The 24,283-nt window shown below is 42.7% G+C and overlaps 1 protein-coding gene across 2 annotated transcripts in view; it reads right to left on the bottom strand.

Annotated features, from left to right (window-relative positions):
* Nucleotides 1-3,026: 3,026 nt before the first annotated feature.
* The window catches only part of LOC108646191 (RING finger protein 112), a 41,052-nt gene continuing 19,795 nt past the window's right edge, over nt 3,027-24,283 (bottom strand). The window contains exons 5-14 of one of the 2 annotated variants that reach the window (XM_018092514.2): nt 21,382-21,513; nt 19,847-19,951; nt 17,863-17,913; nt 15,204-15,248; nt 12,536-12,622; nt 9,278-9,401; nt 6,730-6,836; nt 6,585-6,638; nt 6,056-6,130; nt 3,027-3,532 (exon numbers count right to left, since the gene is read on the bottom strand). In XM_018092514.2, the coding sequence (XP_017948003.1) occupies nt 3,290-3,532; nt 6,056-6,130; nt 6,585-6,638; nt 6,730-6,836; nt 9,278-9,401; nt 12,536-12,622; nt 15,204-15,248; nt 17,863-17,913; nt 19,847-19,867 (807 nt within the window). In that variant the 5' untranslated portion in view covers nt 19,868-19,951; nt 21,382-21,513 and the 3' untranslated portion in view covers nt 3,027-3,289. Of the gene's footprint in view, nt 3,533-6,055; nt 6,131-6,584; nt 6,639-6,729; nt 6,837-9,277; nt 9,402-12,535; nt 12,623-15,203; nt 15,249-17,862; nt 17,914-19,846; nt 19,952-21,381; nt 21,514-24,283 lie in introns of those variants that run through there. The other variant, XM_031899322.1, reaches the window with a different exon arrangement.

The raw sequence follows: 24,283 nt of genomic DNA, 5'->3' as shown, positions 1-24,283 counted from the left end.
GCAATATAGCGAAAGGTGGGTAACCTGTGGCCCTGTTCTAAAAAATGTTTTGCCACAGGTTTATTGGTCACCCCATCACGAAATGCTGTACTAATAGCAGAGCGATGACCATCCATACGCAGCCTCAACGTTTGATCAGTCTTCCCTATATAGGACAAACCACAGGGACAAGTAATCAAATAAATGACAAAAAATGTAGTACAAGTGATATGATGTCTTATATTGAGACGCTTACCCGTATGGGGATGTAAAAAAGTCGCCCCTGGAGTCATATACCGACAAGAGGTGCAATTGGGGCATTTAAAGCATCCAGGTTTGTTGCTACGCAACCATGAACCAGATTTCTTTTGGTAACATCGGGTCACTCTGTACCTAGAGATCACGTAAATTTATACCCCTTCTGTAGCTAACAAGTGGGGCATTAGGTAACACCTTCTTAAAGTCATGGTCGGCCTGAAGAATATTCCAATTTTTACCAATCGTATTTCTGATGTGGCCAGATCTAGAATTAAAGGTAGTACAAAACACCACACCAGGATGTGCCTTGGGACCCCTGCTAGTGAGATTACAGCGAGAGCGAGCTGTTGATAGAGCTTGCGTTAAAACTGAAACTGGGTAACCCCTTGCTTCAAAGCGCCCCCACATCTCAAGGATTTGGGTTTCCGCTATGTGCTCATCGGAGTTATTCCTCAAAACCCTACAAAATTGTGAGATGGGTAGGGACTTTTTAAGGGCTGGAGGGTGACTACTACCAAAGTGGAGAAGCACGTTCTTGTCAGTGGGCTTGCGGAACAGCGAGTAGCTCAACTGGCCACCCGTGATCCACAGCTCAATGTCCAAAAAATGTAGCCGCTCCCTCTGGATCTCTGCTGTAAATTTAACAGGACTGTCCAATGCATTGAGATTTGTCACATCATATGAAATTCATCCTCCGTTCCACACCAGAGCATAAGCATATCGTCTATATAGCGTCGGAAAAACAAAAGGTTATTACCATATTTTGGCACAATATACAGTTGTTCAAAACAATGCATAAATAAATTAGCATAAGCTGGAGCCATGGCAGCACCCATTGCTGTACCGGAAACCTGGAGAAAAAAATCATATTCAAACCGAAAATAATTCAAGGTAAGTGCTAAATGCAAAAGTTCCAGTACGAATGAAATTGGGGGCCCCTGATATGTATCCATTGACTCCAGTGCAGTCCGAGTGGCCGCCAAGCCCTCCTCATGCGGTATACAGGTATACAAGCTGACCACATCCAAACTTGCTAGAAAGAAACGTGCACCCTCAGGGATATGTACTTGTTTGATACAATCTAGCAAATGTGGGGTGTCCTTAAAGGGGAAGGAAAGGCAAAGTCACTTGGGGGTGCCAAAATGTTAAGCACCCCCAAGTGACTTTAACCGCTTACCTTGTACCCCGGGCTGGTGCCCCTGTTAGGAGAAAATAGCACCAGCCCGGGGCACCTGGAGCGCAGCGCTTCCTCCTTCCGCTTTCCACTTCCTAAACTGCCGGTGGCCGGGCATGCACAGTAGAGCGAAAAAGCCGACTTAAATGTTTAAGTTCGGCTTTTCACTCTACTGCGCATGCGCGCGCAGCGAAGCCGGAAGGAGGAAGTGCCGACAGCTACCCCGGGCTGGTGCTGTTTTCTCCTGACAGCGGCACCAGCCCGGGGTAAAAGGTAGGCGGTTAAAGTCTACCCCCAAGTGACTTTACCTTTCTTTTTCCTTTAAGATAAGTCGGTGTTTTCTGTACCGCCGGCTGAAGTATGGTATCTAAGTAGACACAAATGGGATGCAATACGGAATTCCTTCCGGACACAATCGGACGCCCTGGTGGTTGTGTAAGACTTTTATGCACTTTTGGCAACGTGTATAATACCGGTCAAACCGGGTGCTCCAACTTCAAAAACTCGCCCAATTGTCTGTTCACCACCCCAGTGCTGATTGCATCATCTATAACCCTGAAAACCCTAGCCTTAAACATAGAGATGGGATCACCAGGTAAACGTCTATATACAGAAACATCCGACAATTGTCCTAAGATCTCAGTCCGATAGTCACAATAATTCATCAGCACAATCCCCCCACCTTTATCTGCAGGGCGAATCACAATGTCCTTAGCCTCTGTTAGTGCTTTTAAGGCTATACGTTCAGTAGGCGAAAAATTGTCTAGATGTTTAAATTTAGCATCATTTAGAACTTCCCTCTCCACCGCTTGTTTAAACAATTTAATGGCAGGGCTCGTAACCGGTGGTGTAAACAGACTTTTTAACTTCAATGTTGTTGAATCAGCATGCTTAGTGTCTGTATTCATAAAATGATGTTTCAAATTAATATTAAAGAACTCAATTTCCCAATTAAAGGGGTTAAAGCGGAGGGCCGGTACAAAAGACAAACCTTTCTGTAACACACTGATCTCACCCGGTGAGAGCGTGTGACTTGACAGATTAAAAATTGGAATATCTAGACTCTGCACCCGCGACCCCTTTTGGCCCCTCCTCGTTGGGTACCTTTTGCGTTTGTCCTACAAAGGGAAACATTCTGGATTAAAACTTTAAATACATTATCCCCTTTTGGCCTTAATGAATATTGCTCTTTTTCCTGCTTTTTAAATCAACGCTAGATGTTTGTGGGGTTTAGATTCTAGGGCCCTTAATTTAAGGTGATGGGCCAGAATATAAATGGGAGTTTATGGCCAGTGGTATGCTCATTATAATTCTCCTTATGGTGTTTGATATTGTTTTCTCCTTGGTACAGGGTTTCTTTTAATTTTGACACATGACTGGAATGACTTGTGCCATTGGGTGTGGGTTTGTGCTTTTATCTATTTATAGCTTTGATGGTTTTTACATGTTTAAGGTCTTGACAAAGGCCCAAGATGGGGGCCGAAACGTTGACCTATTTCTCCATGTATATATTTCAATAAAAGCTAATTTTTAAAGGATTCCCAGTGTGCACCGCTATACCTGTGGACTTTATATATATATATATATACACAGTATATGAAGCAACCAACTTGCATAGGTGGAATGGTCATTTTTAATTTTTCTTCTCATTTCATTTTGCCTTTCAATGACATTACATTTTAGAAGACACAATTGTAATTCCCACTGATATATTGATTGGGTTTAATACAACGTAACAATTCATATTAACAGTCTCTGCTCGAGAAATCTTCCTGTAATTGCAGCAGCAAAATACTGACCAACAAGATGGCCATGGGTAGGAAGCCTGTAGTTGCTGCTGCTGCCTCTCAACCAAACACAAATTTTTTAAATGCGATGTCACCTAAACCACCCATAAACCACCCACAAAGCTAAAGCATTTTGGGCATAATTTAGCCCCTTTGATTTGTAGTCTGAGTAGAACTTCTCCCCTTCCTTCTTCAATTCTTCCCTCAGTTGCCCCACTAGGTCTGTGCGCATATCGGCATTGTTGCCTTTGAACGACCCCTCAAATTTCTCCACAAGTTCTGAGGACTTTTCAGAAATACATTTCCACATTGTTCCTGGCAGCTGTAAGAAGGACTTTAAATATGGAGGATAAACAGGAAAATGAGGTTAGAAGGCTTATTTTGAGTACAATAAACATTAGAAAATGTAAGCTTTCTTTTATGCTGGCAATAGAAATGAAAGACTGAACAATATGCTTAGCATGTCGCCATGATACTGGGGCCATGGATAAAAAAAGTATGCAGAACTGGGCCAAGGAGCTTTGGCACCCAAGGCTATGTGTATCCATTTGCTGCACTGTGCCAGCTAAAAAGAGGTAGGAAAGACAGGCAGCAACTAACAAGAGGAGAAAACAGTGTCATTGTTTGTTGTGTAGTTCAGCTTTGTTGTGGAGAACAATAGTGGCTGCTCCCCAAATTGCCCACTGCCTGCCTAGCACTGCCTCTTACCACCCACTGACATGGACAGTGGCACATGCATTTCTCTGTCAGATTAGCCAGCTAGTCTGGCAGGGTGGCTGGTGGCACAAATGTCTTTAAGGTGGGTGACAGAGGCTGTCCACTATACACGATCACTCTGTGCACATTAGAAACTGTCTGGCTTATTGGCACTTGTTGTACCAGGACTGGGGATGCAAGCTTGCAGGGAGAAAAATAAATCAGGAATCGTGTCCCCCTTTCCCCAAAATGACAGCAGAAAGGAGGTCACAATTGGCATTTGCCTCTCCTGCCTACCCCTTGTTTCAGTCCTGCCAGTATGTACCAATTTGATGTTACTGTTCTGGAGGGCAACAGGCTACAGAAGGTTGTGCAAAATGCAATTTTGGATGCAGATCACCATGTTTTTACCCACAATGCAGCTTTACCCCCATAATTCCAGAATCATTGCATCCACTAGGGCAAGTTGTGCTTGGACCAATATATGCCGAACATTTTTCAGAGCACATAAACGTATACAGCAAACTACTGACTTAATCCTGACAAAGCAATAAAATATTTTTGCACAATTTTTGGGACATGTACAATGCTGTATGATGGCTTAACAAGCTTACCAATATCTATGCACTATGGATAACAGGCAGATATATAACTTCCACCTGCTGGTGCCCTGCAAAGTACTAGGACAGTGCTGTCCAACTGGCGGCCCGCGGGCCGCATGCGGCCCGCGACCCCCCTCTGTGTGGCCCCCCACCTGTCTGGCTGCTTTGATGGCTTACTCTTGTGTAAGCTTTAAATTGTAACAGTACTGTGATTAACTGCCCCCCCTGCATGGTTCTCACCTCAGATTCAGGCTGTAATCAGGCTGTATTGTTTAAAAATGTTTTGTTCACACCTTTTAATCTCTGCATTGTTCACCCCCTGCAGTGTTCACACCTCAGGCTCAGGCTGTAATCACCCCCATTGTTCCCCTGTTCACACCTCAGGAGCAGTAGAAACCCACAAATAATCCCTGCATACTACAAAAAGAACATATACTGAGGTAGTACTGCAATTAAAAAGTTTTTTTAATATATAGTTATTGTGCAGACTGTAGGAGCAGTGCCAACATTGTGTCACTGTAGGCTGCCTGTGTGTGCCATACACACAGGCAGCATAGGGCAAGCAAAGTATGGCACACACAGGCAGAGTAGGGCAGGCAGAGTATGGCACACACAGGCCAAGTTTGGCACAAACCAGCCAAGAATGGCACACACAGTGAAAGTATGGCACACGCAGGCAGGGTAGGGAAGGCAGAATATGGCACACACAGGCAGGGTAGGGAAGGCAGAGTATGGCACACACAGGCAGGGTAGGGCAGGCAGAGTATGGCACACACAAAGGCAGGGTAGGGCGGCAGAGTATGGCAGGTTTTTGCTGTACTACAACCATTAATATGGGTATGGTCATGTGATAACATGGGTGTGGTTTTAAGTGGGTGCGGTTTCAAAAAGGGGAGTGGTCAAATCTGGCTTCCATTATCGGCCCTCCACCACGTAGGTCGGAAAAATTCCGGCCCTCGGTACAACAGAAGTTGGACAGCACTGTACTAGGAGAAGGAAAGGCTAATAAAGAGTTAATCTCAAGCTGCAGGCATACCTTCAGTTCTCTCAATAGTGCCCTTAAGTCTCCCCATATTTCTCCTGTTCAGATAATCAGAAGCCTCATAGGAAAGCTCTGCAAAGAAAGTTCCCATAATGCCTTGCTTCTGCATCGAGACCCAGACCGGTGTACATGCTCAGTTAGTTAGACTATGAGGAAGCTTCCTGCTGATTGGCTCAGATCCACATTCCTAAGGTGGGGGAGGGAGTTCTTAGCATTCTTGAGGGAGGGGAGCAGGTGAGGGGAGAGAGGAGAGAGCTGCATAGACTCTGGCACAGGAAAACAAAGAGACAAGAAATCCTGTTTCTTTTGACAGAGAAGTCAGTGCAGTGTTTCTGTGAGTGCTTATGGCTGTGTTTACATAGACCTTTCTGATAAAGCTTACTTAGTTTTTACCTTTCCTACTCCTTTAAATAGAACTTTATTTCAGAATATTTCAGAGTTCTGCAATAACTGTATTTAACTGTAACTAATTTATCTGTACTTAATCCAAGCAATTCCCTAAAGATTTGTCACCTACCAAACTGCTGCAAAACTGCTGAAACTCCTTATATGTTTTTTGCTTTTCTTCGCAATTCTTCATATAATTAGACATCTGGGGGAAGGAACATCAGTAGGAAAAAAAGATAAAAAGATGAGAAGGGTTTTGTTTAGTACACAGGCAAGGACAGGCAATATTACAAGTTGATATATGGCAATGGTGTAAAATCCAGCACTTGGCCTTGCATTGTCTGAGCAAATTAGTTTTATTTGTTCCATCGATTTTTAAAAGAAATTTATATTAAAAGTGGAACTCAATCCAAAAAGAATATAAACAAATGAACAAATATAGCGCACTTACAGGTCTTAGCATCAAAAAACAAAAGTATTTTTTATTAAAAATCCATGTTTTGGATGCTTTTAGTCACTGAGAAAAGTCCCTTTATTCGACCACAATGGATTTTCCATAAAATTGTTTGTTTTTTAATGTGAAGACCTGAGTGTGTAAAACAGCTAAAGGGCAGGAAAAGCTGCCCTGTACATTTCCTAGAGGCAAATAATGTCCTTACCTCTTGTGGGCTAGAGATGTTATATTTGAGACTCTGAATATGATTGACTGTCACCTGTGAAACAAAAAAACCCTGATCTGTTTTAAGGTTCAGTGTATATGTTTTAATCCATTATCCATATTCACAAGCCAGCTTTAGCACAAACCTCCATCATCTTTGCCATTTGAGCACCAGTCATTGCTGGGTATTTGGGTCTTTCCAACAAATCATTTATATAACTTCTCAGACTCTCCTGAAAGTCTGTATCCATATCTAAGTAAGAAAAGATTGAATTCTCAGTGCAAGAGACTGTTACTACTGCAGTGCCTGTTGGTGCCATACATAATAATTAAACACATACAGTTTATTAAGTATCTGATATTGAATCACCTTGTGATAAGTTTTTAAAACAGAAAAGACCCTGCATCATGTCATTACATGCCATACAAGTCATTCCCCTACTACTGGTTTTATCTTGTAGGAAACTGTGGGTGCAGAGCGAGCTATGAAATTGTCCTTTTTTTTTTTTTGAGTATAAGCCTCATTCAACTATTGCTGGTCCACTAAAAAGCATATCATGAAACATTTCCAAAATTAAGAGTTTTTAGTTACACATGTCACAATCTCCCTGAGGAGACGCCATGGAGTACCAGGAAGTTGGGAGTCTGAAGACTGGGTAACCCGGAGTGTAACCATATACCACAGAACTGATGTCAGAGGCCATGATGATCAGTGAAAGGAACTTTAATGAACGTAGTGAAGTAAGAACAGTGCACATATAGATTGTAAGCTCTACGGGGCAGGGACCTCCTTCCTCTTGTGTCTTTGACTCAACTTATTGCAACTGTTACTGTATCTTGTATTTATTTGTATTTATTGTTATACTTTGTATTTATCTATTATCTTATTAACCCCCTGTTTGTATTAATGTATTCTACTGTACAGCGCTGCATACATAAGTAGCGCTTTATAAATAAAGATATACATACATACATACATACACTATGGATATACACTTGAATAGTTGAAAACGGCAGGCAGAGACAAAATCCAAATCAGGCCTGCTTAAACTCTCTCTCCTCTGCTCTCTCCTCTCTCTTTGTAAGGGATCACTGACACCAACTTGCATTCCAAACAGTAAGCTGACACTGAACTGGTTCTGCCCAATCCTTCCTTCTCCTGCTTCATTTGCATTACATTGATTGGACTGGCGACTGTGTCGGACTGGCCCACCAGGATACCAGGAAAACTCCCGGTGGGCCCAGGTGTCAGTGGGCCCTCCTGCTTCTAACCATTTGGCCTGTTTCATGGCCATTCCCTATTTCTGTGTGGGAACAAAGAGGAGAAATAAATGGAAGAATAGATGCTAGCATGTAAATAAGAGAGACTTGGAGAATAAAGAGGTTGAGTGGGGAAAGGAGGAAAATAGTTTGTAGACTATTGGTCTATGGTCTAAAGCTGGCCATACATGTGGCGTTCTGAAGATGTTTCGTGCGACCATCGGTCGCACGAAACATCGTCAGATCCGCCACACACCATTCAGGGCTGAATCGGCAGGTAAGGAGGTAGAAACAATAGGATTTCTACCTCCTTCTGCTGATTCAGCGCTGAAGGGAGAATTTTGGTCAGACGCCTTCTATGGCGCCCGATCAAAATTTTCAAACTGGTCCGATCGGCGAGTCGGCCGATATCAGCAGCCTCCTGCGATATCGGCCGACTCGCCGACATACCATACACGCACCGAATATCGTACGAAACAAGGTTTCGTATGATATTATCGGTGCGTGTATGGCCACCTTAAGGATTCTGGTGGGTCTCTGGGGTCCCAGTCTGACACGTGCGAATCTTGCCAGCCAATGGTATCAAAGATATGCAAATTAGGCAGGAGTGGGAAAGCATGTGCAGATCAGTGAGTTTTAGCTGTGCTGATCCTGGTCTGTAGCCTCAAAACTGTACATTATAAATAATAAAATTCGGACTTTTGTCTGAAGGTGAATATGCCTTTTAATTACGTATTTCAAATTATTTGTCCATATGCAGGCTACTATTAGAAGGCAGAGATTATCTGTGTACACAGGGACATCTAAACCCCATTAGCCACATTAGGCCATAAAAGAGCAAACCCTAATTTTACAGCTGAAGCTTACAAAATACTACCCCACAAAGAATAAGATACTAATGGATAAGTACAATGTACAGTACATGCAGCATATCTCACTAGATAAAAATTGGTGGCTGTGGCAAGGCTGTTACTAACTTCTTACAAGAGCAGGGACACAGGCCTGTAACTAAGGCTATGTATTAGAAATGGGATCAGTCTGTATTATGTTATGTACCCAGGGAGCATTGGTACATTCTGCACACTGGCTGCAAAGTCAGAAAGGGTCCGGAGGGGCCCGAAACGTTGCTCTTGGTTTTTATATGTACTTGGGCAAATAAAACACTTTATTCACGGCTTGCATCTTCAGTGTGCTACTGGATTTTTTTTTTGCTGTTGGATATTGACCCCCATGCTAGGTGAGGTTCTTCCAGTATATGCACCTGATACCCATTTGGGTAAGTTAACAGAGGGTTGAGCTCCCCAATACTGCTATTAGTCTAAATGTTAACAGCTTAAAGACGAGTGTACGTAAATTATTCTTCAGCTACCCTCTACATAAATAGATGCTGAAGATAATGGAAGATAAGAGGAAAAGATGGGGACCAGACATTACCTTTAACCATTCCTGTGTCACTGCAAGCAATCTCTTTCCCAGGATGGGGCATCAGGAAACATTTGGTGTTGGGACTTTCCAGGGCCTCTATAACTGCAGAGCTGATGTTCTGCCTCCTTAGGATCTAGCAAGTTACAACAAAGTTTATTGTGCAAACCAAAGATATTCACAAACCCTAAGAAACAAAGCAATGCCTGCATATTCCTCAGCTAAGATTGCTCCAGTATACTCCAGTAATAATCACATAGGTGAGCCAGGTAGGTGGGATAGTGACTGAGAAGGGGGGCTTCCCCCATGGTCCGTGTCCCCTTTCCCCTGGGCCCTCCCATGACCGTGGGGTCTATTTCCTCTATAGTTACCCCACTGCTTTAGACAATGAATGATAGATACCTGCTGTTTTCTTTTGCTGCCACAATGGTAAGCTGATTTGTAAAGTGTGTTCTAGTTTACCGATGTTTATGACTACATGCTGATTTTTCATCCAGTACTGGTATTTAAATCAAGTAAAATTTTAAGCCTGGCACTGATACAATTACTGTTTGGAGAGGGATTTTTTTAGCAGTGGTCTTGGCTGTCATTGTCAGATATTAATTAGCAGGAATACTTTAGTCGGAGATGCAGGTAGTACAAAGGAAAGAACAACAAGGCCATTTTATATTTATGCAAGTGAAACATAACCGTGGGTCATCTGCAAACACTGATACAGTACTTACAATACTCCCCAAAGTCATTAATGAACGAGCTAAATAAAAGTGGATCCAGTACAGAACCCTGAGGGACCCCACTGAGGACATTACTCAGTAGAGAATGTACCATTAACAGTCACCCTGTGTACCCAATCCTGTAGCCAGTTTCCTATCCATGTACAAACCACATTACTAAGACCAACAGACATAGTTTAGAAAGCAGTAATTTGTGGGGCACAGTATTTATAGTGGAATCATTATCCCATCAGTTTCCTTTCAAAGTCTTTCAGCTGATTAAAATGAATTCTCTAATAGAAATGTCATTCAAAACTGATTGCAAGTAAATACATTACTTTGACAGATGTGTCATAGTAACATAATAAGTTAGGTTGAAAAAAGACATACGTCCATCCTCTGGATCAACTAGTAGTTAGGCAGGTTATATATAGGCATTATGGTTGAACTTGATGGACGTATGTCTTTTTTCAACCCAACTTACTATGTTACTATGTTACTATGTACTATGTTCAACCGTAATGCCTTCCTTCTTTCACCTAAGGAATATTGCAAAATTATTAAACACCTCATTCCTTTTGAGGTTCTTCCAACCCTAGTTCACGCCTTCATCCCATCACGACTGGACTATTGCAATGCCCTCTATGCAAGCCTTCCAAATAAAGACCTACACCGCCTACAGCTAGTACAGAATGCTGCAGCAAGATTGCTAACGAGACAACCCCACCATTGCCACATAACACCAATCCTTCGCTCACTACACTGGCTACCCATAAAATGGAGAATCCTTTTCAAAATTGGCATGCTAACATTCAAATCCCTACATGGCCTTGGCCCCGGATAACTGAAGGACTTGTTGCAACTACGTCACACCTCCCACAACCTTAGATCAAATGGATCCAATAATCTGACCACCCCCAGAGTTCAACTGAAAACCTTTGGATCCAGAGCTTTCTGTCATGCTGCCCCTACCCTCTGGAACGCCTTGCCAAACGGGATCAAGACAGCTCCAACCCTGGACACGTTTAAATCAAAACTGAAAAGCCACCTGTTTAGCCTGGCATTTATGTCCACATAACTTTTCATCTGCACACATAGATATGCACTGATCTGAGACAAGTTTATGCGCTTTGGGTCCCACGGGAGAAAAGCGCTTTACAAATGTTTTGTTGTTGTTGTTGCCTATATATATAACCTGCCTAACTACTAGTTGATCCAGAGGAAGGCAAAAAGCCCATCTGAAGCCTCTCCTATTTTCCTCAGAGGGGGAAAACATTCCTTCCTGACTCCAAGATGGCAATCGGACCAGTCCCTGGATCAACTAGTACTGAGAGCTATCTCCCATAACCCTGTATTCCCTCACTTGTACTGAGAGCTATCCCCCATACCCCTGTATTCCCTCACTTGTACTGAGAGCTATCTCCCCTACCCCTGTATTGCCTCACTTGTACTGAGAGCTATCTCCCCTACCCCTGTATTCCCTCACTTGTACTGAGAGCTATCTCCCCTACCCCTGTATTCCCTCACTTGTACTGAGAGCTATCTCCCCTACCCCTGTATTCCCTCACTTGTACTGAGAGCTATCTCCCCTACCCCTGTATTCCCTCACTTGTACTGAGAGCTATCTCCCCTACCCCTGTATTGCCTCACTTGTACTGAGAGCTATCTCCCCTACCCCTGTATTCCCTCACTTGTACTGAGAGCTATCTCCCCTACCCCTGTATTCCCTCACTTGTACTGAGAGCTATCCCCCCTACCCCTGTATTCCCTCACTTGTACTGAGAGCTATCTCCCATACCCCTGTATTCCCTCACTTGTACTGAGAGCTATCTCCCCTACCCCTGTATTGCCACACTTGCTAAGAATCCATCCAGTCCCTTCTTGAAGCTAACTAATGTGTCACTCACTGTGCCAGTTCTGGCTTGTCTTGTTTAGAGGCAAATCTTGTTCATGCGCTACAATATAACAGTGCCATCCCATAAATTGCAAGGCAACCAAGTGTTAAAAACTTAATACAATATTTTTAAAAAGGCATCTCTCAGAAATGGCAGCCCATTGTGTTAAACTGCTGATTCATTATGAAACAAATATAACAAAAATGAATATGACATATCAATTTTGGCTTTTACAGAAAATGCCCACTTTTTATTTGTTTTATTAACCCTGCTGTGTTCTGCCATCTTTTATCTGCTGTCTGAGCACAGTCCCATCAAATCTGTTAGGTTCAGTGGAATCCCTACCTGAAAAGGTATTTTCAAATAATAATAATATAAAGCTTAATAGAAAAGGAGCCAAATGTACAATATTGTAAACCAAATGGCAATTATGTGTAAATACATTTTGTTTTTACACTGAACTGAACTACATGATAACCAATGTAAATGATGATCTTCATCATTATTATTTTGCATCTTAATCAAAGCAGATTCACCAACAATCTTTGCAAAAAGTACACTGTATAATATTCATTACCCGGATGTTACAGAAACTCATAATAAATGGGCAGTTGTATATAACTAATGTCTTTGCAGAAGACAGTCAGCGCATAGAGTATTACCTTTGCTTGTTTTTCCAAGTACCTTTCAGCAGCTTCACTTCCACAGTTTCTATAATCACTCCAGTCCCGGACCACAATATCCAGATACTGTAACATAAAGTAAAGTCTGAATAAGAGAGATTATAAAAAATACTACTGGGGGCTCTGAATTATTAAATAATAATACTAATAATAATAATAATAATACTGATTATGAAAAGGAACTGTTAGGGCAGGGGCACACATAGTGGGTTGTCCACTTTTATCCACAGGCACTTTGTATAAAGGAGGAGGAAAGTAGATCCACTTACACACATACTCCCCCCACACCCCTTGCCGGAAATCAAGAATGGATGCCAGGGAGTTCAATACTTGGAACCACAAGGTCAAAATCACAGAACAGACTCATATCATACGAATGAAAGTGGCCATGGGAGTCCCACATCTGGGGCATGTATCATCAGATCTTTTTCTCATCACCTTGAGTTTTAGGGGAGTTGTATACAGTTGGTGAAATATCTTGGATAAATATCTTGGCTATTAGGCAGCTGTACATATTTACAGTTGTTTTATATCAATTGTCTTGGGTGGGATGTAAGCTTGCCAGTGTGTCTGTAAATGTGACAGAGAGTCCCGCCAACAGGTTACAGTAGAGGCTAGTGTTATAGTGTTATATACAGGGATTTCTGGAGAGAGTGTATCCTCAACACTGATGTTGCTCAAGGTATGGTAGAACAAACCAAACTGTGCTATGTGTCTTTCATTTGTATTTGAGTACCTTATATGAGATAACGGTTGAATTTTTTATAAGGTCCCCCAGATACTTAATCCTCTGAGATGGCCAATATATGAAGGGGGTCAAACTGAAGTTTCTCCACCAGTGGCAAGCTGCGAGGTGGCGCAGGGCAATCTTCAGGGATCCTACTAAAAGGGTCATGGGGTCATCAGGGTACCGTAGGGATTATATGGGTGCTGTAATAAAGATGGTAGATTTCGCAAGCCAGGTGGTATAGTTGCATATTGAGTAGGGCTAGGTCTTCATCCTACTAATCAGATGTTTTTCCCAGGCAATCTGCAGGACTTTATGATTCCATATAAAAGGTAAAAAAAAATTAAAACACCTTTTGTGATGATAATTGGAGTGTTGTGTAGTTGGAACATAAATATGGGCAATTAGATCATCTATATTTAATAAATCGTGCCCTACAGGAGATGATTTGCCCAGACCCATAGCTGAGAGGCTAGCTTTTAAATTATGGACTCTAGATTTCTTTGTATGTACTGTGCAGGGTCTATGTGATATCGACAGTCAAGTATTTAAGCCCAGGGAGCCATTGCAAGGGAGCTTCGGAAGGGATATCATCCACATACTGAGATATTTTATTAGTGATTGGTCCTAGGAAAATTGCTAGGGAAATGGGAGAGTGGGCAGCCCTGGCAGGTACTATGCTGAAGCTGAGATGGGGCAGATATCAATCCATTGACCTGTGTGCCATAAAATAAATTGGTCTCCCAGACCAAATCTGCAATGTCTCAGAGATATAACCATGAAATGTCATGATGAACATTTTTAATCATGTATAGGCTCCTGAGATTAATATTAATAGATATACCTGGCATAAAGCCTGATTGATCTGGGTAAACCAAATTTATGATATATTGTTGGAGACAGGCCTGGATAACGAAGATTGGAGGGTATGAGCCAGGGTACAGGCCAAGGTCTTGCCCAGCATTGGGATAACCACTATTTAAGTGCCCGAACGGGGAGAGGGATCTGGTTTCTAGGGGATGGTTAAAGGAGAAGGAAAGGCTAATAAAGAGTTAATCCCAAACTGCAGGCATACCTTCAGTTCTCTCAATAGTGCCCTTAAGTCTCCCCATATTTCTCCCGTTCAGAAGATCAGAAGCCAAACAGAGAAAAAAAACGCTGAGCTGGGTAGAGAAGATTCCCATAATGCATCGCTCCTTCAAGACTTAGCGACTTGTTATTGCAGGCGGCGCATGCACAGAGGGCAGAAGCGTACGGTTGCCATGGCAACGCAGCATCGCCGAGCTCTGCGACAAGCAGGAGGGGGAAGCGGGGGGGGCGGGCAGGTGCTGCGAGTGGCGAGGGTTTGTGGCAGGAGCGGGGGTTTGTGGCAGGAGCGGGGGGGGTTGTGGAGCTTGGGGGGGGGGGGGTTGTGGAGCTTGGGGGGGGTTTGTGGCAGGAGCGGGGGTTTGTGGAGCTGCAGAATCTTTGTAACAGGAGCGGGGAGCTGGCTTGTGCTTTTCAGCCCATACAGACACGCAGGACAAGATGGCGGCGCCGTTTACTGAAACAAGCATGTAAGTTCTAGTATGTGTATCTCTGTAAATCTTTCATTAGGCAAGCCAGGAATATAGCGTTTTTTACACAGCAAAAGTAGTACTATTTAATAGTGTGCTTAATAGATTTTGCCATTCCTTCTCCTTTAAGGGTGGTTAATAACCTTGTTACAATCTGGTCATCTAGTGCCTTGTACCAATCACTTTCTACACCATACTAAAAGTTAATTTAAAGATACCCCTTCTAGCACACTTTCTAAATACAGTGTCTGCTTCGTGGACCATCAATAAAGACTCTCTGATCTAGAGGTGTAGAAAGCCTTTGCTACTGGGGGAAATCAAGAGAACACATTGGAGAACATCAGTGCAAATAAGTTCTGGTTACCTGTTTACTTTCTTTTGCTCGTTGTGCAGCTTGTTGCAAATATATCTGGAAACATTAAGAATATGTTAGTGAATTCTCATTTTTTCCACATAGATTCTTTTATTTAGGGTTACAATCCTGTTAAACAATGAGTCCAAAACAGTAACTTTCATTACAGCCTGCAACTAAAGCCTTGTCATAACAGGTCAGGTTCAATTTCAGTTTCCATAGACTTCAATGGATAGTTCATGAGATTCATTATGCAACAGTTTTTCTCAGTGTTACTTTATTAGCAAATGGGACCTCATTTGGTAGTTTAGCTTTAAAGGGGCATTACTTCTAGATATTCTTTTATATGGGTGTCAAAACAGTAGCCACTTTTTTTTTTTATTTAATACTGGCCTTTGTCCTTGTAGTTCTACTACTTTTGTATCAGATTTTGGACTCCTGTACAGAGAAGATGATTCAGGAAGCTGCAATTCACTAATGGATATTGGATGTTTGTTGAAGATCACATTTCAGCGCCAAGCATTTGTTTAACTGGTATACATATTTATATATATATGTAGGGACCCATAGGGTTAAATGGTCCCTATGGCTTTAAATCCCTACAGGTTCAGTTCCCTTAGTTGCTGGGCAGAAGGGAATGTATCTAAGTGAGTTCATTAACATGTGTGCTATTGGTTAGAAGGTATAGTGACCACATCCTGCCTGACTTTGGTATAGTGTTGGGAGAGGAGTGGCACCTTCCTGTTGTTTGCTTCCACCTTAGGGACAAGGTGGATGTGTGCTGAGAGCCCAGGGCATGGGCCCAGGCCCAGTGAAGTCGGGGAACAGGGCCCCGTGAATGAGGCATTAGATAGTGGCAGGTGTAGCTCCCGTTATAGTACCACTCTAGGAGTGTAAGGCAGTTAGGGCTGAGCTAGAATGAGCAGCATGAGCTCCTGCATAGGATTTGCAGTTTTTCTGGAGATAGTTCTCCCAGGCCACATTGCCTGTAGTGTAGGGATCCAAGTGAATAGGGAATCAGGATAGAGAATTCCCTGAGGGATCCACTCCAGGGTGTGTCGCAGAGGTGAAGGGAGATTCCTGCCAGTCTGCCCGCAGGAGAGTGTGAGTCTGAATATACACTTGGTATGTGTTGCATGTACCAATGGCCTCTGAAGCTGTATTGTGAGTAAACCCTGTGGATGTTCAATAAACACTTATTACTTTGTTATTTGCAAGAACCTCTGGCGCCCTCTGGTTTCATTTTTCTGCATAGCAGCAAGAGAGGTGTAGTTGCACAACACCCTCACCTTCCTCTTCCACTTAGCGAAGGCCCATTCTGGGTAAGAGAGTACAGTGTAACCCATGTTCTACTGGTACTAGTCCGGGAAAGCAGCTATTGAGCTGAAATAGGTGTTACATATATATCACACCTGAGTGCTATATTCTATTACATATACAACCTCAGCCCTGTTACATAACAATACTTGAAACTAATCAGATTTCTCAGTGGATAGCAGCTGTTTCTTCGTGAAAACAGAAAAAAGTAACTTAAAGGAAGGTAGAATTATTGGGAGCAGCCAAGTTGTTAGGCACCTCCAGCAATTAGCAACTTATCTCCTACCCCTGTGGTACTATAGTGGCACTGTTAGTGTTATTTAGTGTTAGGGGGTACTGCGCTGCCCTCTTTTCTTCAGAGCCAGCAATGATACTTTCTGCTAGCTTTGGCAGTGCCCATGTGCAGTAAGGCTGGTCTTTTATTCTGCTGCGCATGGTGCATTTTTCAAGAATGAAGAGAGCTGGCCTGGGGTTTCAAGTAAGCGATTTTAAAGGAAAACTATACCCCCAGAATACGTAACCAACAGACAGTTTATATTATGTAAAGTGACCCATTAAAGAATCTCCTTTCCCTTGAGCCGCCATTTAGTGATGGGCTCTGTGCTCCCTCAGAGATCAGCTGACAGGAAATAATGCAGCTCTGACTGTAACAGGAAGTAGTGTGGGAGTAGAACTCTGTCCATTCATTGGCTGATGGGGCCTAGCATGTATGTGTGGATTAGTATTACCCAATAGCACATACTACTAAAAAAGTATATTTCTATGAAAATGGTTTATTTAGATGAAGCAGGGTTTTACATATGAGCTCTATATGCAATTTTTATAGAAAACTACTTTGTTTGGGGCTATAATTTTCCTTTAATAACTGGGGGGGGTTGCTTAACAAATTGGAAACCTCTAGCGATTTTACTTTTTCTTCTCCTTTAAAACAAACAATTATCTCGTCTGTACAGTTTTTTTCAAGATAACACACAGTTTAAAGGCTCTGGTATACGGGGAGATTAGTCGCCCGCGGCAAAACTCCCTGCTCGCGGGCGACTAATCTCCCCGAGTTGCCTTCCCATGTAAGTCGCCGGCGGGATGGCAGACGCGGCGGCGCGATTTCGCGCAAATCACCGAAAAAGACTCGCGAGGCTTTTCCGGCGATTTCCCGAAATCGCCCCGCCGCGTCTGCCATCCCGCCGGCGACTTACATGTTCGCCGGTGGGATGGCAGGGGGAAGGCAACTCGGGGAGATTAGTCGCCCGCGAGCAGGGAGTTTTGCCGTGGGCGACTAATCTCCCCGTGTACCAGAGCCCTAAATGTTTTGGCTTTGAAGCAACATTACAGCTCTGCATTACGAAGACTGTCTTACCTCCAGGGAGTCCACCTCTTTCTCATTTATACCACTTCTTGCATTATAGATCTAAAACATTTTGAAACAAACATATAAAACTGGTTTTAAAAGTATACAAGAAAAAGCTGGACTTATATACTATGTTAAATACTTTATAATGGTTTTTTTTCAAGCACCAGTCCCTTTATAGCCCTTACATGGTAAATATCATTAAGTATTTTAACTGGAATATATATCAGTAAATATTGCCCTTTTACATCCTTTCCCTTGAGCCGCCATTTAGTGATGTGCTGTGTGCTCCCTCAGAGATCAGCTGACAGGAAGTAATGCAGCTCTAACTGTAAGAGGAAGTAGTGTGGGAGTAAAAGGCAGAACTCTGCCCATTCATTGGCTGATGGGGCCTAGCATGTATGTGTGCCTTGGCTTGTTTGTGTGCACTGTGAATCCTATGATCCCAGGGGGCGGCCCTTAATTCTTAAAATGGCAATTTACTATTTAGGATTACCCAATAGCTCATACTACTAAAAGTATATTTTTATGAAAATGGTTTATTTAGATAAAGCAGGGTTTTATATTTGAGTTTACATTGTTTGGGGATATAGTTTTCCTTTAAAGTGTATGGGCAGCTTTTTAAAGGGATTGTCATGATTTTTATGGTGTACTTTATATTACTGTTTATATTGCAAATAATTCACTCTTCTATTTAAAACCAACAAATGTATTTTTTATAAGACATAATATTGGTGTGTAGGGGCCATCTCAGTGCATTGTGCCTGAGCCTGAGCTTTCAGAAGGAGCCAGAACTGCACAATAGAACTGCTTTTTTAAATTTTGATCTCTACAATGCTGATATCTTTTCAGCATTCTCTCCTTTTTGGAAGGGTAAGGGGTGTCAGAAATTGTTGCATAGTTTATTTGGGGTGCCAATACCCTCTTACTGTATTAAATGTATTTGGGTGCCACTACTGCTGCCCCTCACTGTATAATGCATTTAGGATCTAGAGTTATTGTTTAATGAAGTCAAAGTACAATATATCCCTTACTGTACAAACTAATTAAAGGCTAATGGCACAAGAGGCAGTTTTTCCATACTGAATTTTAGCTGGCAGAGAAATGCCTGAAGCCACCCTAAATTATTAGGAGGCAGTATAGGCAGTTTTGCCTGTTTTGCCTGTTTACCTACTTGGTAAAGGACAGTACCAGCAGTGCTATTACTATCCTAAGGGAAATAACACACATGACGATTTGTCACTCACGGTTAAAACTTTGCAACCACAGGCGACAAATCTTCTGAAAATGAAACTTGAGAGTCTGAAGTTTATCAGAGCACAAGTCACATGGCTGAGGGAACCTGGGAAACTAAGAATATGGCTAGCCCCACATCAAATTTAAAAATTAAATATTAAAAAATCAGTTAGCTGCAGGAGGAGCGCTAATAACTGATGTGTTTGGGAAAAAAATGTTTCCTGTGACAGTATTCCTTTAGCTCTCTAATTTTCTGATGATTTGAAATGCTCCCATAAGGTGGCCATACATGTTCAGATTTTAGTCTTCTTCCTATGAACATCTGGATATCAATCGTACGTTTAAATGCAAGAATCTAAAACTAAAATTCAGACTGAAATTGTAGGATAAAGCCCTAAAAATAACAAATCAGAGGATGTTCTGAACATGAAATAGTTGTCAGACACCAATCATACGAAAGAGACTTCCATTGTAGGTTCCCCAAGGATATCGTCAGATACATGCATAGATTTTATTGTTATCCATATTTTCTAACCTGTCCGATTGCTATGGAGTGAAAAATCATCGGGACGATAATTCGGAGCCCACACACAGTCTGAAAACCTAGTTTCATACAATTTTATCGGTACGTGTATGGCCAACTTTTACCCTCCAAGAGATTTATTGCCAACTGTGCATCTTATACCAAAATATCTATATCCTTTCCTGTTTATAACCCTTATTTGGTAGGATACAAATCTTACAGTTCAGTACTTACCAGATGAGTACTGAGTAGCATAGCGGATGAGAACAACTAAATACTGGTATTTCGGTCATTCTCAATGTCCATTAACCCCTCAGTGTCCAGAAGAAACAATGCCATCTAGGAGGAAAGCAGTGTTTATACAGCAGTCCCATATCATAGATCAATGCAGAAGACAAGGGGTAGTCTATATAAAAATTAATTTTAAGCATGACGGAAACAGTGCTATTTTTTCTGTCATGTCAGAGGAGAGGGCCTGAGGAGGAAAATAACCAGGAAAGCAAATAACATATAGCAAGCAGACAAGAGTTTAAAAAGTAGGCTCAAGAATATATTTTAAAAACCAAGAGGTAAAATGAAGGTCAGCTAAAATGTTGCCAAAGCTTGGGCAAGCTATGAAATACTAAAAGCTAATTTAAAGGGCAAGTAAAGCCAACGAGTAAAGATAGTGCCTAGGATCTCTGTGCAGCTTCCAGCAGATAAGATAAAGGACATATTTCACAAAATGTTAGGCAACCCCAGTGAAATAGATTGCTAACTTTTTTACCCAGGCTGTTGGTCCTGTTAGGAAAGAAACGCACCAGCCTGTGAAAAGAAAAGTCTGAGAGCCGCCATTGTACTTACCTTTCTACCAATGTCCCAGAAATCCACTGTGTGAATTTCTGTTTGAGCATGCGCAGTAGATCATTCCTGTTAAGAATTACTCTACTGGGCATGTGCAGAACGCCAAGCGCCAAGCAATAAGCCCAACATTTTGGCACCCCCAGTGAAACAGACTTTAATGTCCTTTAAAGTGCATAAGCACATGCACCAGTATCCTACACCCCAGGAACTTCTCACTTCTCCTTCGGGAGGTTTATTTTATGTATAGATAGTCTAAAAGTAGGTGGCTTCTGTGCCTGTTTTCATAGATCTATTTAAAGGACATGTCAACCCCAAAAATAATTTTTTGCCTAATAAATGGAAACACAACGCAATGTGAATTTATTGAAAATGTTTAGTGCTTTAAATGTTATATGTAAATGTAGCATTTGCTGAACTCCTGGTTGTTTCTTTTTAAACACTGTTGCAAAGTACAGTCTCCTCCAGCAAGTCAGGTCTGTCACTCTGCCAGAGCCACCAGGGCAGAGAACAGGAAAGGACAGGCAAACGCTACTTCTAATGGCAATTATATATACAAATTAGTAAAAAAATTATATTTTGGGTTGACTTGTCCTTTAAAAATAAATGGTGTATGAACTGCACAGGGCAGAAGGAACATGGACAATTTTTGTTGCTGGGGGCCCAGAGGTGTAAAATTACAGCACTGACTCAGCCCCCATATCTGGCTAGGATTATTGGTAGATTAAGGTTTAACAGAGTATTAGCAAGAGTAGGGTTGCCAAAATATTCCTGACCATCTAAATGTATTCTTTATGTAGACAGAATGGGCTCAAAGTACCCAACATGCAGAATCTTATTTCCCCTCATTGATGCAGATATAAATTCTCAAGGGATTTTGCTTATTTCCTGATACTCACATATTTAGAGTGTTACGGTCAAACTCATACCTTTTTTTCATTACTTTCCACAATGAAAGGCTCACTCCAAATCCATACGCCCTTTGTGGTACCCGAATCTCCAGGTTTCCATTCAAAGCCCTTTAGTGTGTCATTTTTCCCCCCGAGACTGAATTCTTTCCCCTTCACCAAAGGCAAATAAAACAGCATTTTATAGTAAGAAATCTTCTCTCTTTCTTCTACAAGTGTAACCACATTGCATTGCCTTTAAAAGGGTTCTTTTTTCAGGTAAGCACTTAAGAGAAATAAGGGCTGATTCACTAAAGGTCGATAAGCGTTATTGCACGCTTTTTTGCGTTAAAATTGACACAAAAAAATGCGCAGTTCGCTATAGTATTAACGCAGGCGTTAAGTTGCATATTGCATGCGTTAAATTGCCCGCTACCACGTGCGTTCATTTTAACGCATGCATTCATTTGCGAAATAATACTAACGCATGATTCACAAACACTTAGGGGCACATTTACTAACCCACGAATCCGAATTGGAAAAATTCCGATTGGAAAACGAACATTTTGCGACTTTTTCGTATTTTTTGCGATTTTTTCATCGCCGTTACGACTTTTCGTAAATTGTCGCGACTTTTTCGTAACCATTACGACTTGTGCGAAAAGTCGCGATTTTTTCGTGGCCGTTACGATTTGCTCGTATCTTGTCGTGACTTTTTCGTATTGAGCGCTCGTAAGCGGCGGGCGAAACTTTCAGACTTAGCATGATTTTGGAAGCCTCCCATAGGACTCAATGGCACCCTGCAGCTCCAACCTGGCCCAAGGAAAGTCTCCCATAGGGCTCAATGGCACTGTGCAGCTCCAACCTGGCCCAAGGAAAGTCTCCCATAGGGCTCAATGGCACTCTGCAGCTCCAACCCGGCCCAAGGAAAGTCTCCCATAGGGCTCAATGGCACTCTGCAGCTCCAACCCGGCCCAAGGAAAGTCTCCCATAGGGCTCAATGGCACTCTGCAGCTCCAACCCGGCCCAAGAAAAGTCTCCCATAGGGCTCAATGGCACTCTGCAGCTCCAACCCGGCCCAAGGAAAGTCTCCCATAGGGCTCAATGGCACTCTGCAGCTCCAACCCGGCCCAAGGAAAGTCTCCCATAGGGCTCAATGGCACTCTGCAGCTCCAACCCGGCCCAAGGCAAGTCTCCCATAGGGCTCAATGGCACTCTGCAGCTCCAACCCGGCCCAAGGAAAGTCTCCCATAGGGCTCAATGGCACTCTGCAGCTCCAACCTGGCCCAAGGAAAGTCTCTTATAGGGCTCAATGGCACTCTGCAGCTCCAACCCGGCCCAAGGAAAGTCTCCCATAGGGCTCAATGGCACTCTGCAGCTCCAACAAGGCCCAGGGAAAGTCTCCCATAGGGCTCAATGGCACTCTGCAGCTCCAACCCGGCCCAAGGAAAGTCTCCCATAGGGCTCAATGGCACTCTGCAGCTCCAACCCGGCCCAAGGAAAGTCTCCCATAGGGCTCAATGGCACTCTGCAGCTCCAACCCGGCCCAAGGAAAGTCTCCCATAGGGCTCAATGGCACTCTGCAGCTCCAACCCGGCCCAAGGAAAGCCTCCCATAGGGCTCAATGGCACTCTGCAGCTCCAACCTGGCCCAAAAAAAAGTCACCATACTGAAGCTTGAATGAATCCGAAACTTTCGTACTCGGCGCGAAAGCTGCGAAAAAGTCGCGACTTCTCGCTTAAGTCGTAGCGCTACGAAAAAGTCGCGACATTTTGCGAACCATTCGTAATGGCTACGAAAAAGTCGCGACAATTTCCGGAAAAATCGCAAAATACCGATCATTACGAAAAAAACGCATTCGGACGCCTTCGGACCATTCGTGGGTTAGTAAATCAGCCCCTTAGACACGCATTTGTCTGTGCGAAGATTAACCCCTACTTGGGGCAGGCGGTAGTTACAGAAAAGTACAGTTAATGAGCTTTTGGCAACACAATATGGACTTTGCAGTGGGATTTATTTAAGTCTGTGTTGGCCCCAGAGTGATGCAGCCGCCAGTTTGCAGGGAAATGGGCATTTTCAGAACAGTAATCTTCCGAAAGTAATGGCATGTATGGCTAACATGGCGTGCGTTTTTCCGCACGTGGCGACTATTTGTGCATGGTGCATTCAATACCGCACAAAAGTAGTCTTCGTGACTTAAATAATGCATGCAGCATCGCGTCTAAATTAACGCAAGTACCCTTTTAGTGAATTGTGTGTTAAGACGCGGAAAATTAGACGCAATAAAATTTTTAACGCACTCTATAAATAGCGCACACTTTATCAACCTTTTAGTGAATCGGCCCTATAGGCTACATCAAGGCTTGGGAATCTTAAATAAGTAAGAATACTCCATACATTTTGTCATCTAATTAAGTATGTAATTGCATGCTATTGCAAAGTAATACTTCAGACATAAAACATTCCTAATAGAATACATATTTGTGGTGAGCTGGCAGACCACAACAAGGGGGTTATCTTTTATTCCCTGGTGCAAGTCTTAAAGTGCCAAGGAGGGTACTATAATAAGCCACTTAGTGCTCATCTAAAGCACTATTGCCCTGGAGACTGCGGCTCTCTGCAGAGAGTGCGGAATCAAAACTCTAGTGCTCAGACAGAGAGCAGCGTCAGGAGACACAGCAGGCCTTGGCAGGTGATAAAGACATAGCCCCAATGCAGACTGTGCTTTCTTATGCTCCCTAACTTGCATGTCATTTAGGTAGGAGGCCGGAGGGGGGATGCTCATGTGCCCCACGTCCATAATTCTTAGATAGAGTGTTGCATAACTTGATCTTGATAGATAAGGTTACTATTTGCTAGTGTAGGGGACTGAAGGTTTAGTTACCCTTTATTTAGGTAGGCCACTTTTGGCCAACAAAGTGTGGTACTAATTTAGGACCTAAGT

The sequence above is a fragment of the Xenopus tropicalis genome, chromosome 3, assembly GCF_000004195.4.
Source record: "Xenopus tropicalis strain Nigerian chromosome 3, UCB_Xtro_10.0, whole genome shotgun sequence".
Classification (NCBI taxonomy): domain Eukaryota; kingdom Metazoa; phylum Chordata; class Amphibia; order Anura; family Pipidae; genus Xenopus; species Xenopus tropicalis.
This window is presented reverse-complemented; position numbering and strand designations above follow the sequence as displayed.